At 40.5% G+C, this 15110-nt stretch overlaps 1 protein-coding gene across 1 annotated transcript in view; it reads right to left on the reverse strand.

Annotated features, from left to right (window-relative positions):
• Window positions 1-958: 958 nt before the first annotated feature.
• The window catches only part of SPIRE1 (spire type actin nucleation factor 1), a 133522-nt gene continuing 119370 nt past the window's right edge, over window positions 959-15110 (reverse strand). The window contains exons 12-16 of the mRNA XM_067290726.1: window positions 9299-9436; window positions 6906-6976; window positions 6161-6188; window positions 5931-6067; window positions 959-5066 (exon numbers count right to left, since the gene is read on the reverse strand). Of these exons, the coding sequence (XP_067146827.1) occupies window positions 4808-5066; window positions 5931-6067; window positions 6161-6188; window positions 6906-6976; window positions 9299-9436 (633 nt within the window). The 3' untranslated portion in view covers window positions 959-4807. The remainder of the gene's footprint in view (window positions 5067-5930; window positions 6068-6160; window positions 6189-6905; window positions 6977-9298; window positions 9437-15110) is intronic.

Here is a 15110-nt window from a genome sequence, read left to right on the forward strand (position 1 = left end):
GGTGGCTCCCTCTCTGCCTTGTGGGCTCTCTCCGGGCTGCCAGAGCTTGCATGCCCTGCGCCAAGGGGCCATGGCCCTGACTTGATCAAACTGCCTTGAGGGCAACAGTAACTGACCTGCACTTACAGGTCAGGACGCAGGGCCTGTCCCTTGCTGTACCACAGCAGACTGACACATGCCCCTCTCTGGTTGCTTTCCTTTGGGGAAATTTTGGTAAATAGTAATTTGAAGTACCTAAACAATCTGAAGCACTTCAGTAAAAATCAGACAAAAAAAACAACAGAACAGATTTTTATAGCTGGAATCAATATTCATAAGTGCTCCCAGATTTACCTTAAGATACCTATATACAAAAGGGGGAAAAAAAAAAACCCAAAACACCAGAGCAAGTCCAAGTTATGAACATAGAAATGCCGTAAAGTTTTATAGTAACATAAACATAATCCATGTACTGTAGCACCAGAGCACACACAGTTTCAGCACCTTTCCCAGACGCCTGTGTGGTGTCACCATTTCCCAGATGACCACGCTCATAGGAAAGACATTCCTAAAAGACATCTAGAACTGCTAGATGAGATAAAGCATGAAGGTAGCAATCACAGTCTGAAGTTGGCGCTTTTCAGTTATTTGCAAATGATAGAGCGTGCAGCCAGTAATGAACCACAGAAGCTGATCCTGAATTTTCCAGGGAGAAAAAGGAGGAGCTTGAAAGAGAAAAGCAAACACCACATGAGTCATGACTGATTGATAAAAAGATTCTCCCTGCTCTGGTTAAAAAGAAGGAAAAAGTTCTCCAGAAGGTTCGCAGCGCTTCTGTCTCAAAGATGAGGGAGGGAGATTTTTCAAAGCCTGTAATACATGCAGGAAAAGTGTGCCTCAGCTCCTGTGTTTGATATAACACCACTTTTGTAACAGAGGGATTTGGCTAGAAATGATCACTACATGCTAATCATATCACTGGTGTTACATAAGCAGTTTTATTGCTATTCTAAGAACACTTTGACATGTTTCCTTCCCTTCATGCAGCCCAGCCAGTGTTCAAATGTTATTCAATCATTTTCATTAACACTTCTTGCCAAAAGAAGCAGCTGACTGATCTTTACAAAACTACAGAAGCATGAAAAAGAAAAGGCGAGAATATTTACATTTGCTTACACGTGAATAATTAACGCAGACAAAGGCTATAATGGAAAGGCATTTTATTTTTGCCAGGTAACATCCCTCCCTCCCCCCCGCCCCCAATAGAAAGGAAATAGTGGAGGGAGGGGAAAAAGCAGGACAAACCCATAAGCAGTATCGTCACCATGAACATTTGAAACTTCAGGTTTTATACATGTGAGAGCTGCAGCAAAGGCCTGCTTGCTACTTCCGTCACAGCAGCGAGGCAGAGCTGGCTTTGAATTCTCAACAACCAGTTTCATATACAAAATACCAAGACTGTTACTGCCAACGGTGTTTTTGACTCCTTGGGTCTCTAATGCTATACTTAAGTCTTGGGCATATTAACACAGCTAGAAAAATAAAAGATTTTAAAAATTCATGGATGTGACCTCACTGTGCTAGTCCCATATTCTTTTCAGCAGTAACTCACTTTAAAATGCTGATGGAGTGCAAACTGTCTGAAGGGGCTGAAAGCTTTACTAAAGATAATAGCCAACACACATATAAATAGGACTCATTTTCTTTTTAAAATGTCATGGAAAAGTCAATTCCCATTGCATGATTGATGGCGACGTCCTAAATATTAATAAATATATTACACATATTTACAAGCTTCTGATTTCTTACTCTGACATGAATGTGATGTTTCGACCATAAATAGGACATGCTGGGCAGCACCGCGAGGTGCGCAGGCAAATGACTGGAGTGGATTTGGGATGCTAGCACAAGCGGTGAGATGGAAAGCTAAAAATAACCCACTCCGCAGAGATCCAGGCAGAGCACGAGCTGAGCGCCTCCAGGCTTCGCAGCATCAACGAACCCATTGCTTTTCCTTTTGCTGAATGCCAGCATAATGCAGAGTAACTGTGGCAGAGAGGGAAGGACGGGAGCAAAAGGGGAGAGGCAGCCCGCTGCAGCACCTTTTCTGGAGCTTGCTGGGGCTCGTGTCAGCAGTCCGGAGGGTTTTTTCCAGGGCAAGAAGGGAGGTGAGCACGAGCAGCTACCCCCTGCCCCATGGCAGCACTGCATGAACACCCTGGAGGAGATCGTGCGACTACCTCACCGTTTGCTCCGAGCCCGGTGCTGCTGGGCAGCGAAAGCCCCATGAGGTTTGCGCTCTGCACCCAGGCCTGGCTGGACGCAAGGGGCAGCCGCCCCCAGAGGGACAAGGCACCGACAGGCTGCCGAGGTGGCGGAGGGATCACGGCTCCCACGGAGGGGCTGGCGCCTCTCGTGGATGGCTCTGGCGTTCAGTGGGGACCCATGTCCCTTTGCACACTCAGGATTTACTCGGTCCTTGATTCTGCCTGCTCTGCAATGCCCTAAAATCCCTCTCAAAGGAAAAATAAGCATGCTGGATAGCCTGCACCTTAGTAGCTTGAATTGGAGTGATTGTAACATGTGGCCAGGGCGTTTTCAGGAGAAAATTGCAAGAAGAACAGGGGAGATCCAAAGTGAGACTTCGTGCATTTCTTTGAGCCTAGTTTTCCTGAAGTGACCACTGTACAGCAGATGCAAGGCCTGGTTTTGGCACAGAAACAAGAGAAAGTGCTGATGTGGCTGAGATCAGGCAACCCTCCAGCAACAGCAGACCTTTCAAGTCAGGCCCGTGCTACTTGCCCCCCGCGAGTCCTCATCTTCTAATAGCCTTGTTTCACTCCAATACTCCAGGTGCTTCAACATGTAAAACATGTTTCCAGAGGTACCCCAACGAGAGGGCCAAGACACCTTACCTCACACGGGACAACAAAAGAGGCAGAGTTAGCCGTGAGCCCTGCTTTTCCTGTTTGTGTTAGTTCAGTCAAAGCTTAAGACATTATTTCAACAAGCTCTGTGTATGCAAAAATTCTCATTTTCTGAGAAGGTGTTTAAAGAAAAATAAGGATGGATGAGTCCCTGGGAAGGCTTAAGGAGACTTTTGCATGTGCTTTTCCAAATAACTTAAATATATGAGTAGCTGCTCTGAAGACTGCAATGTAACCTGCAAATCTACTTTGAAGGGGAATCCTTGTGGTCTGGGGCAGCAGGAGGCAACCTGCAGTGGAACAGGAGCGCAGCTACTGCATGGGGGCCAGGCAATACGCGGCCTCTGCACCACACGTTACCAGGGCCTCCTGGGCAGTCTGGCCTCCGCTGGGTTTTTAAACGCACAATATTTGGACAGGAGAATCTGTTTTGATACATACATATTTAAAATCAAATTATGTAAATCCAGTCCCAGCTACTTTGGAGCAGTTCTGAGGTATCTCTCATTAATCTGAAGTATAGAAACATTAATAAATAGATCTGAAATTTTTCTGCTATGTCATTCTATAATACACTGCTATATAGATATTAAATATGCCTCAGGGTATTAAAAATTTATGAAAAAATTACAGTAGTTGATTTTCAAGTATTAATAACTTGGCTATGTTAACTTGTTTTTAAATACCAAAATGATCAAATTATAGACTAAACTCTGGCTATGCCTGAATTTAAAAAAATTATTTTGAATATAAAAGTGCAAAAAAGCATGTGATGTCAGTTAACTTTGTAACATTATAGGAGCATCTAGTCTAGCATTCTCTTGTGAGTGAATTAAACAGGGAAAAAGAGAATGAGAAAAGAAAAAAAAAAAAAGAGAGAGAGGGTGCTCCCAATCTGAGACAGCACTGTCCCAAATTTCAGCAGAATACTAAATTCTACAGCCAAGTTAGAAACCCCAGAAAAATGGGGTTAACAGTGGATATGCTGTCAGGAGTAATTATAGCAGTATTTGTGTTCCATTATAATACAAATGTACACCTTACCCACCTTTTTTCTCTGGGTAACCACAAGAACAACTTTTTACAGGTATTCAGTTAAAATTAGGACCGCCCTTATTTCCCATCCTCCCCATAATCTGTACAACTCTGTCTACTACTAAAATTTACTGCTACTAATCATCATCACCATACATTCAAGATAGAAAGTAAACTACTAAAACCTGCTCAGGAGACACTGAGAAGTGCACTAAGGCTTAGAAAGTGGAACAGCGCAGGGGAATGGCCAACCACAGGAGCGAACAGCATCGTCAGATGTGTTTGCCCAAGGACACAGACACTGTAAAGTCCCATGCTGAATCCTGATCTCAGAGCAACAAAAACAGTTTGAAGAAAGATCATTTTGACCACAATCACTCTCACTAGGTAGGTGGTGTGTGATACAACTGCGCCATTTAAACTAGGATGCGAGCGTTACTAGGTTGGTAATGCCAATATGACTTACTGTTTGCTACTGTGCTGACACTGACACCTTGTTAGATTTGGTTCTCCTTTAAGCATATGTTTCAGCTCATCTCCTGAAAAATGATTCAAAGAATGGTTAAAAAAAGACTGAAAGCAAGAAAAGGCTTTCTAGTTTCAAAGCACATGTACAAAAGAGGTAACAATTTCAAACTATTGTTTTTCTTCCAGTGCGAACAGCTGACCCGTTGTGTATCATTCTGTACAGATACAAACACAGCATTCTGTGTCTCTGGAAACCCTCGGAGCAGGAAATCCTGTGAGCTAACGCAAATTCAAGCCTGTTAAGTGAAACGAAGCAACGGAATGGCAATCAGTCTCAGTGACCTTGCTTATGGATAATGACCTCATGAAGGACAAAAGCAAATAAAAAGGCACAAGGCTCAGATCTCATTGATAGTTCGTTCGGATGGGCAGTATTCAGAGGTTCCCGGTGATGACATGTAGAAAGACTGTGTCTTCCTTTTTAACCTGGCTCGCTTGTTGGCCAGAGAGAGGCTGCGTCGGCTTGAATTGATGATTTCTGAAATAAACTTCTTGCAGTCCACGCACACCTCCATTGTGCTCCAGTCCTCCATTAATTCTTTGGGAAACTGTAGCTCTTCATGTGACCTATCCACAGATTTGGACCTTGAGGTCAACCTGAAAGGCAAAAGACCCATCTCATTATTTACCAGCATGCTACTGGGCCCCAAGGCAGACCTGCTGGAAAATGCAAGACAGAACAGTCTTGACTCAAATCTTGCTTCTCCCTGCCCCCAAAATGACCCAGGGAGACCAAACAGTAGAGAGGACAGCTTTTATCTGGTTCAGTAAGATTGCAGGGTGATGAAGGCAGATGTAAAGTTTAACTTAGCCAAACTAATCCTATTAACAAATATAACTCGATGATGTATCTGTCTAATTTTGACATAGCATCATAGCACAAGTGATAGCACATAGGGTTCTGAACAGAGGGAGTACAGGAACTACTACTATACATCATCTCAAAAGAGTGATCTTTTGTATAAAATTTCTGGGATTAGCTTTGAAAACCATCTGGGTATACATGGTATAAAATCAACAGATACTTTGGTAAAGTGAAAATGAAAAACTTCGTGGCTAGAAGATAAATTTGTGCAAGACATTCAACTGAATTCCTATTCAGTTAGTGATTCCAGGATGTGAGATTTACCTCCTAAGAGCCTATTCACATGGGAAAAAAATACTGAGGGTATTTTTTAGAGGTACTACAGGAATTCAGTTGTCCTAGTCTCATGTTAAGTTTTGACCTGTAATGTGAAAAAGGCTTAAGTCACACTGTTAGTACTGCTCTTTCTGAAGATAAGTAAAAGAAGTGAACAGAAGAGACACGTTTTTTCAGTCTTCAGAAAGGTTATTAGAAGTATTATAAACATTAAAAACTACAAAACAGGCAGACAGAATCTTCTTAATGATTTATAACTTGAGATGAAATGCTTAGGAAGCCTTTCCAATAGACAGATATGACCTACGGATGCTTCTCACCTAGGCATGCTCCTCAGTGATCGGTGGTGACTGGTGGAGGGTTTCTCTGGCCTCATGAAGCTTTCTCCTCTCTGCAAGGTTGAAGGTCCCAGTGAGAAGATGGGGAGGGTGGAATATGGCTTTGACGGCAATCGCATCTGTTGTGAGAACAGCCAAAGGAACACGTGAAGCAGCATTACCAAAGATTACAGATTTTTAAGAAGGGACAAACTGTATGTTTATTTACTTACTTTTTTGCAACACTGTGAGCATACAGGCCTGCGTAGGAAAGTGAGAGCATGAATCCAATTGGGAAAAATTATATTTAAATAAAGAATAAGAAATGAACATTTTCAAGAGTTAGAATCCTGCCCCATCCCATTAAAAAAGCATTTTTATTTTTATAGCTTCTTGAAAATACTAACTTCAGAAGATAAAAGGGCTAAACAATAACAACAGCTAAAAACAAAACAGGGAAAATGAAGTAACCCTTTTTTCTCTAAAGGATCATCCTTTGGTAAGTGACACAAGAAGGTCAGTGATTCCACATATCTCCAGACTTACTGTCTCACTGTTCAACTTAAAATTTTTCATTTTGTCAGCAAATGATTCATCCCTTCTCCCCTCTCCAGTCCCCTAAAAGTAATGCAAAAGGTCATATATTCTTCTGTCTTGAAATATTTTCCCCAACAATAGACAATTTGAAGCTGTTGATGGGGGAGTCTGAATAAAATCTACCTCACCCTCCCATGAGCATAAAAAAATAAACAAGTGCTTCTCTCACTTTTACCAAAGAATTTCAGTCTAAGGAAGTAGTTCTGCACTTAGGTGGGAACAGTTTTTACACACTTTTTTTTTTTTAACCTCAGCTGTAATCACAGAAATAAAAAAACAATAAACACTCTGCAGCAGAATTACTGGGAGGTTTCTAATGTATAAATCCTTATATTTCACTCTGAAAAGGTAGTTATTTATTATCAGATATCAAATATTTACCTCTTACAGAACTGACAAGTGTAAGACCAGGTAAAGAAAGAAAACCTTCTTGTTCGACAGCAAAAGCAGAGCTAAAAGAAGAACAGAGGAGTTCACAATTTTAGACAAAGTCCTGCACAGTGATGAGTTCATCCACCAGTAAGACCACAGTTACAGTACTGCATCCAGTGCTGGGGTCCACACTTCCAAGAGGATATTGAAAAGAACGATCCAGAATTTTATCTTTACATATTTAGAAATACTCTTTTAATTGCCAGCCTAAATTAAATAATTGCTTATTTTTACTCCTCCCTCACTGGTGTTTATAGCATTGCTATAGAAAAAATAACAGCAAAGTAAGAGTAACGACAGCAAGGAAGAATAACTAATATAACTGAGGAACACAAAAACAAATGGGCTTAGGTTCAGCCATGAGTAAATTTGGGCTGGAAATTAGACTGTTCCTAACAGTCTGTATCAGGTTCTGGAACACCAAGTGGTTGCCTGTGATAACATTTGATGATTTTCTTCCAGTCCTACGTTCTTGAAAACTAGAGGAGGTCCAGAAAAGAACTGTAATAGCAACCTTACTTAAGGAAAACCTATTTTACAGTGAGATAACAAAGCCATTCTATATAGTTTATCCAAGGGAGGTAAGGATCACAGCTTAACAACATTTACGTGAAGAAAAGGCAATGAACAATGAAGAGCATTTTAATGAAGCACAGGATGACATACTGAGATCTAAAGACTGGGAGGCAAGACTAGACAAATTTGTTTAGAAATAAAAATGAACAATTTTAATAGCAGGAGTTAATTAAACAAAGCATCTACTTACTCTGGAATTTGATAAAACCTCATTATTAAGTTTTATAGACCATGACAATATGCAATGGCTGAATTTAATGGGTGGATTTTTAAGATTCTGGTCCCCTCTGCCTTAAAAATATTAAATCTTCTAAATAAATCTACACACATTAGACAGGTAGTCCTATAGTTAAAATATATTTTGAAGTAAAAATATATGTGTTGATGATGTTCAAGAAGCACAAGTCAAAAGGAGGGGGAAAAGGACGCTACTTCTATTGGTAAATACCAATTAGCAATCTGCAGCTCACAGAAAGAAAAGGTATTAGTCACTGCGTTCGCTAACATGAAACCTTCTTCTTGGGTCACATGTTGCCTGACTTCTTGTGAAGGTTCTCATTCCCTTTTGCTTGATACACAGACCTCTGAATATCAGGGCTACAGCTCACAAATCCCCAGTAGCAGTATGAATTAACACATCTTCAGATACCAGGGTGAAATATTTCTGTTCGTTTCATAATGCAGAAAAAAACAAACCAACAATTCGCAGACAGAAATCAGTAGATGCAAGTAGCAAAAGCTGTCAGAGACTATATTTAAAAGGGAACTATAGTTAAAAGGGAGTTATTGCTCTTACTGAGGAAAGTATTCACAGCCAGGAATGGAAAGAGGTCACTGGCCAATTTAAAGAATATTACTGAGATTCTGGTTCACAAAAAAGTCGTCAAGAAATCAGATTTGGGACTGACATTTAGGATTCTTTTGATTTTCAGGTACTTGAAGTTCTCTAGAGTGCTTTCAAAGTATGTATACAAAAATGCCATTGCAAAGCTCAAACTGCTGGTTAGCACAGTGAGCCCTGCCTGCAGGGTCCATTGCCTCAGGGAGGTGGGACCTGAAGACACATCTCAAAGGACCTGGAGACTCTGAAGAGGTGGCTCACTTTTTTGGGCTCTAAAAGCTGGAAGACGGAAGTCAGGCATGGACAGAAAAAAAAAATCCTAAACCAAGAAGAGAGACCCAATCTTTAACCAGACACCACTAAGTTCAGTAATGTGAGAAAACTTGTTATGGGGTCACACAAAATATAACTGTGTTCCCACTCTAAAAACGGGAAACAAGTCAAGCGGGGGAATATTCTGTTGATTTTGGGGAAGGAGAGGATTCATACCAAAAAATCTGCTGTAATTTCCTACTGCTAGTTGTAGTTCTATTTTCTGGAATAAAAATGCTAAGTAATACTGCAGAAGGCATGGGGACTGAAAACACTTCAGTCAGCAAACATTAAAACATACATGCACAGATATGCTCTGATTACTGCAAATGCTACTGCATTTTTATAGAAGATCTAAACAAATAAGCTATTTCTATCAAAAGCTTTGATGTTTTCAGCATATATTTTAAGGAACTGCTCCATATGTTATACGTTTAGGGGGATGTTTGGTGGGTATTTCTGCTTTTTCTCCCATGCACTGTGCAAAACAAGGGGATCTGAGTAGTGAGCTCGGATTGCAGTTCCCAGGTTGCCGTTGTGGGGACATGCGCGGGAGGTGTGTGTGGCTGGCCCCCCTCAACAGGCTTCAGAGCCCCCGCTGGTGCAGGCATACCTTCCCTTTCTTGAGAGCGGTGTAGACATCTTTATACTGCTGGTACTTTTCCAGCTCTGCCTTCACCAGCACCTGACGGATGTGCATGACTTCCTCCACTGTCAGAGCGAGACACTCCACGGGGTAACAGAACTCCTCCTGGAAGCCAAAAAATCCATATTATTTTGAAGCCAAAGCACTTCCTTCCAGACTTCAACCTAGAAAGCCAGCCACCTGGTTAGTAACTCCAGAAATCGAGTGTTTCTCCCCTCAAACTGGAATAGCATTGGCACATTCATGGGCATCACATGAGTTTCAAGCCAGCTGAGACTGTGTAAGTGTGCTCTAAATGGTCTGATGTTCAGCCTTCACAACAGTGAGAGTTTTCTTCATTTTTCCTCCTCAAACCACCCAGCACTTGACCCTTCCCTCTATTTGTCTTTTGTTTTGAAGATCTGTTTTAACCAATTAACATTTAGGTTTATAGTTTGAAAGGGAAAAGGTAATTTGGCACATGGTATTACTTGGGAATCTTCTGTCTGAAGACAAGCAATTTCTCTGAGACTTTGTGGTGCCCAAGGTGGCCAAGGAAAATTGTTAGTAGCCCATTCTAGCAAACATTTTTATTCAGTGGTACCACATTTTGGTGCTCACATAATCAGAATCCCACCAGACCTACAAAAATACATTGTGGCTAAGGCAGAAAGGTTCTCCTTTCTGCTGCCAGGACAGTAACAATAGCAATTTAAACTTTATAGAGTAATCTTCAAATATAAAGCATGAGAATTGGTTATCCAATACTGCATTATTAATGGCAAAAAATGAAATACAGACTGATTATAAAACAACCTCCCACCTATGAAATTTCTGTATGTTTTGTACTACAGCATTTAGGAGAATATTGAGTACAGAACTCCTGGTTTTGGTACCACAGAATAAAAATCATCCCCCCAATTTGTAATCCAGCCCCGCAGTTGATTACACAGGTCCAACAGAAAGACAGAAACCTCCATGGGAATTCCCATCCCTTTATGCCTAGTGAACCTTTTCAGCTAGCCCAGAGGGGCTACTGTGCTGAACTGACAGTGACAAGTAACGCGCTCTGCATGCACGAAGGAAATGTCTCCTGCAAGCACAAAGACTTTGCTGACAGTTTAGAGATCTCATTTATAAATCAAAGCTGTGATTCACATGAGTTGTGAAATGTTCAATTTACATGAACTTAGAGTTCCTTTCTGTCTTTCCATTAGATTTAAAAGAAAATCTTTCTACGTTGCAGACCTGGCAAACATTAGCATTTAGGAACCACCACATTTTTAAAAACTGTTGTCTTACCTATCTAGAAAGGGAACACAAAGAAACTTCACTCTGTTTAAAGTACCCCACAAAAGACTAGAATTGAGTTAACTTTGTTAGATTTGTCAGCTAAACCTTTGGGGTATATTCCCTCACTAGTTTTCTGGAAAACACAAACTGTCAAAAGCAACTGCAATTTCCTTTGAGGTGCAAAACCCCACAGCCACACAAAATAACTTTGGTTCATTAGGAGCAACTTCCTAGCTAACCAGCAGCTATCAGCATCTCATTTGGGGTCTTTTCCATAGCAACCGCCTGGCTGCAGAGAAAGCACGGCTGGCGGCCGGGGCACCCCGCAAGAGGAAGTGGGTGGGAAAGCACCAAGCACACAACACCCGCAAAACCCCTCACTTCTGCATCGTGGGAGACTGCGAAGCCCCCTGCGCTGAATGAAGCCCACTCAATGTTTTTAGTCAATCAGAGCTTTAAGTCCTTTAGAAATTGACTTCTTACGTGAAGGCACTTCCTTCCCCCTCCTGAACGCCCATTCCTTTAATTTATGGGCCGATGCCGTCAGTGAACACTGCTGCTTTGGAAGTGGTCTGTAGATCTACTGTGGGGTGTAGAGCAGGTACTAGGGGAATAGTGGGGGTCTGTTGTGGTACCAATTAAAAGTGCTTACCACTACAGCAAACAGAAATAGCCAGCAGGCAAGGGGGGAAACATAGAAAATGTTCACATGTTTAAATGCTAATGTTTTAATTCCAGAGGTTACACAAGGACAACAAAATGTTAATGCAACATTAAAAGAAAGATAAATATTATGCTGATTTCGGAAAACTGCTTGATTTTCTTTTTCCTTTTCAGAATAGAAATAAGTACATGAGAAAATCTTTAGTTTTAGCTTTGAGACATTTAAATTAATCAAAATTAAACTAAGCACTGACTAAACTTCATTAAACAATTATGCTTTGGAGTTATTGCTCAAACTTTCAACAGTAATCTATACCCAGGTTAGGCAGCTTCAAGTGTGAGAACTTAAGTTCTCTGCAACACTCGCATACAACAGAACATATTAAAGACAAATCAGGGTTTGAATGGTCTTGACTTTTGGGAATTGTACTCAACATTTATTTTAATATGAAAGATAATTCAGTATTCTTATTTTTAAAGGAAAAAAATATTATTAAAAAAATACTGTTTTGAAGTTTCCATAACCCTCATGAGAATTTGTTTAACACTGACTGTGAAATCCTAATATATATACCATAAGAGCTTAAGGTGTATGTATACAGCTACTACTTTTTACTCAGGAAAAACAGGTACTAAGTACTAAATATCCATAGTGTGAAATAAAGGGCTTTGTAGGTCATTCTCAGCATACACTCACCTAATAGGTCCTTATGACCAACACATTTTCACACTAATATATCTCTTGCAAAACTTCTCATTAGGGGATGACACTCGGCATTCAAATGAGCTGCTCAACTGAAGTGCAATATGAACTAGTGCTGGATTGGCCACCAAATTCTGCAATTCACAATTAGTCAAGCACTCTAAAGTCTTCATGCTTTGCAGACTAAAATTTTCTAAAAAGTAAGATGGATATCTGAACTATAATCTCTCCTGCAACAGGTTTCATGCTTTCAATTTTTGGTTGGGACAAGAAAAAGAAGGAAAAATTTAAATTATTGATGGTCAATGTGGCATAGGGGTTAAAGAATCAGCTTTTCTTTTTAGTACATTTGCCTACCCTGGTACATAGCTATTAATTATTCTGCAAGTTCTGATAAGTAAGTGTGCTGAGGAACAAAACGATATTTAGGTTTTCAAGTAAAAAAGGTTGCAAATGCCCTTCCATTCTACATGATATATCTTGTTAGACCCACAAAAGCTTAATCTTTTTAACATAGTCCATGAATTACAATAATTCTGCTGGATTTTTGCTGCAGGATCTTCATGTGCTGTAACATTTAAGGTCTGTCCCATTGATAATCTTGTGATGTTGCATTTTTAGTTTGCTGTCCTTTCAGAACTGATTTCTTTTCCCTGTGAGGTGATTGAAGACACACATAAATATCCTACGCACATTGAAATCAATGTCAATCAGGTGCAATGTCCCAGCCTAAGCTTTAATTCTTGCCACAGCTTAGGAAGTGCTCCCCTAAGAGGGAACATGCTGGTGAAGGTGAATTCCAAAGCCAGCAAAAAGAGGCAAACCTTTGCGGGTTTCCACCTGCTGGCAAAAGCTCTCTCACAGAGATAGTACATAGCCCCTGCCACCCCGCACATGGCTGCTTCAACGGGATGAGAGCTGAGCAGAGAAGCTGTTTGCATAGCTGAAAAAAGTGGTCTGAAAGTCATCCTTGGAAATAAACTGGTTATCCTAGGAACCTGAACAATAGATAGGAAGCAGAGAAGCGAATGCTGTGTGTAAATGAAACCATTAACTTTGGTCCTTTGGATCACGAAAATAATGATAATAATGATCATCACCATCATAATTATTATTATTTAAAAAGCAAACAAACTACAAAGGAATTCATATGCACACCTCAAGACACTGGGTTCATCTCACTGATTAAACAACGAGTTAGCTCTCAAGGGTAAGCACACCACCAGACCGGATCCTGAAAAACAGCACTGAGCTGTCCTGCCGTGGTTACGCCTTTCTATTTGGCACTCGTAGGGTAACACAGTGAAAGGACTATGTTTGGCATCTTTCCAAGTTTGTTTCCCCTCCCCACCTCCTTAGCTCTAATCCCCTCTGTCTGATGAGATGCCACATCACAAAACCGTAGTTAGTATGCAAGGCAGGCCAGCTTCTCGCTAATCCTGCTAAGAGACTGTAGCAAAGTCCTGCCTGTTTTCAGTGGCACTGAGGGCTATTTATTGACGAGGCCTCTTTCACCTTGAAGAGAAACTGCAGCCACAGGAGCAGATGATAAGAAATGAAGCTCCATCAGTCCTGGAGGAAGGGATGAAGAAGTGTAAAATCAAATAAAAAGTAAATAATATTCTGCACTTATTTAGAAGCGTTCACTCAAGGAACTGCAATGTTACAAATGCAGCATCTGGCGCAGCCTCTGAAAGAAGCTGGCATCCTCTGGGGAAGGAAAGATGCTGCAGTAAGTCAAAGTGTGGAACCGGGCTGGTGCCAGCGTATCAGAAACCATCTACTAAAATTAAAAACAACAGAAGTATTGTGGGAGTTGTCTGTCACACCCTAGAGGGAACTATTGCCAAGATTAAGAATTAGCTCTCTAGGCATCAAATAAACCAGATTCTTATTAAAGGAACATCATTTCACTACTGATTTTCCTTGTTTTTCACTTCATAGCCAAAACCAAGTTAGGTGACAGCTCTGAAGCAAAAAACAAAGCAAACCAACCAACCAAAAAAAACCAAACTAGCAAAACCTGTCCCAGACTTTCTAAAACATTAAGCAACATCACTCAAGAATTCTGCAGATGTCTTCCCGCCACGTTTGGATGATTTATCTAATGACTTTTTCTCCCTTTCCTTTAATATTTTTTTATGGGGGAGTGGAATAATTGAACAAATTCTTCTGCAATGGTTTTACTTCATACATATCTTTCTAGGCATATGCCAGTAAACAGACTGACAGAAGGAAAACACAAACGTGGTCAAAAAGGTCCTGTTAAGAATTTGGTTCAGCTATTTAAAATAATGGCCTCATATAAGATTTTTAAGTTCCATGATCCCCTCAAATACATGAGATGAGATCGATGTTATGATGTAACATATTTAGATACATTAAAAACATGAAAGAATAAATGCCTCACTGTAACATACAATGCTTTCCCCCATCCTCCCTTTAAATAATGTGTCTGTGAATGACCATGGACCTATCAGAAAATAAATCTTGTGCTTCCACATATAGTGAGTGCTGCAGATGATGACAGAGCAGTCCATTTTATACTGATAATATCTGGAAACATATGCTCAAGGAACCCTCCAGCTCAGGTCTTGGGCAATATGTTATTCTCCAAGTTAACATTTGCAGAAGAATTCTACTTGTGCTGTGCATTTAGCAACACTTTACTACCTGCCCTTCACCTGGAATAAGAAACTATATTCTAGCTGGAAAGATGTAATAAACAAAATCCACTAGAACCTCTGAAAAGAAGTGGAGGAAACAAGTTGTGAGAGCATTTGGAGATAATTCTGTTACAGTTCAACTTCATCATCTAATAGTTTTGGATCTGGGCCACCATCTCTTGGGCCAACAAGAACACTCTTCAAAGCCCATTAATGCCATTGTACCAAAAGATGGGGCAAATGAATATTGCCTTCCTTTCAAAACTTGAATGTGTTTATCAATTTCTCTATTCACCAGCACCTCATGGGGCATACTGGGAAACCCTGCTGGTAGGAAAAGAGACAAGGAACATATCCTGCATGAAATGACAAAGCACTAATCAGTGTGTCAGCATAAAAGAACCAGGATTTCATACCCTTTGCCACATATACTCCGTTGGAAAACAGCCCTTAATTAAAGCTAATTGATCAAATG

Source organism: Apteryx mantelli, chromosome 2, assembly GCF_036417845.1.
Source record: "Apteryx mantelli isolate bAptMan1 chromosome 2, bAptMan1.hap1, whole genome shotgun sequence".
Taxonomy (NCBI): Eukaryota; Metazoa; Chordata; class Aves; order Apterygiformes; family Apterygidae; genus Apteryx; species Apteryx mantelli.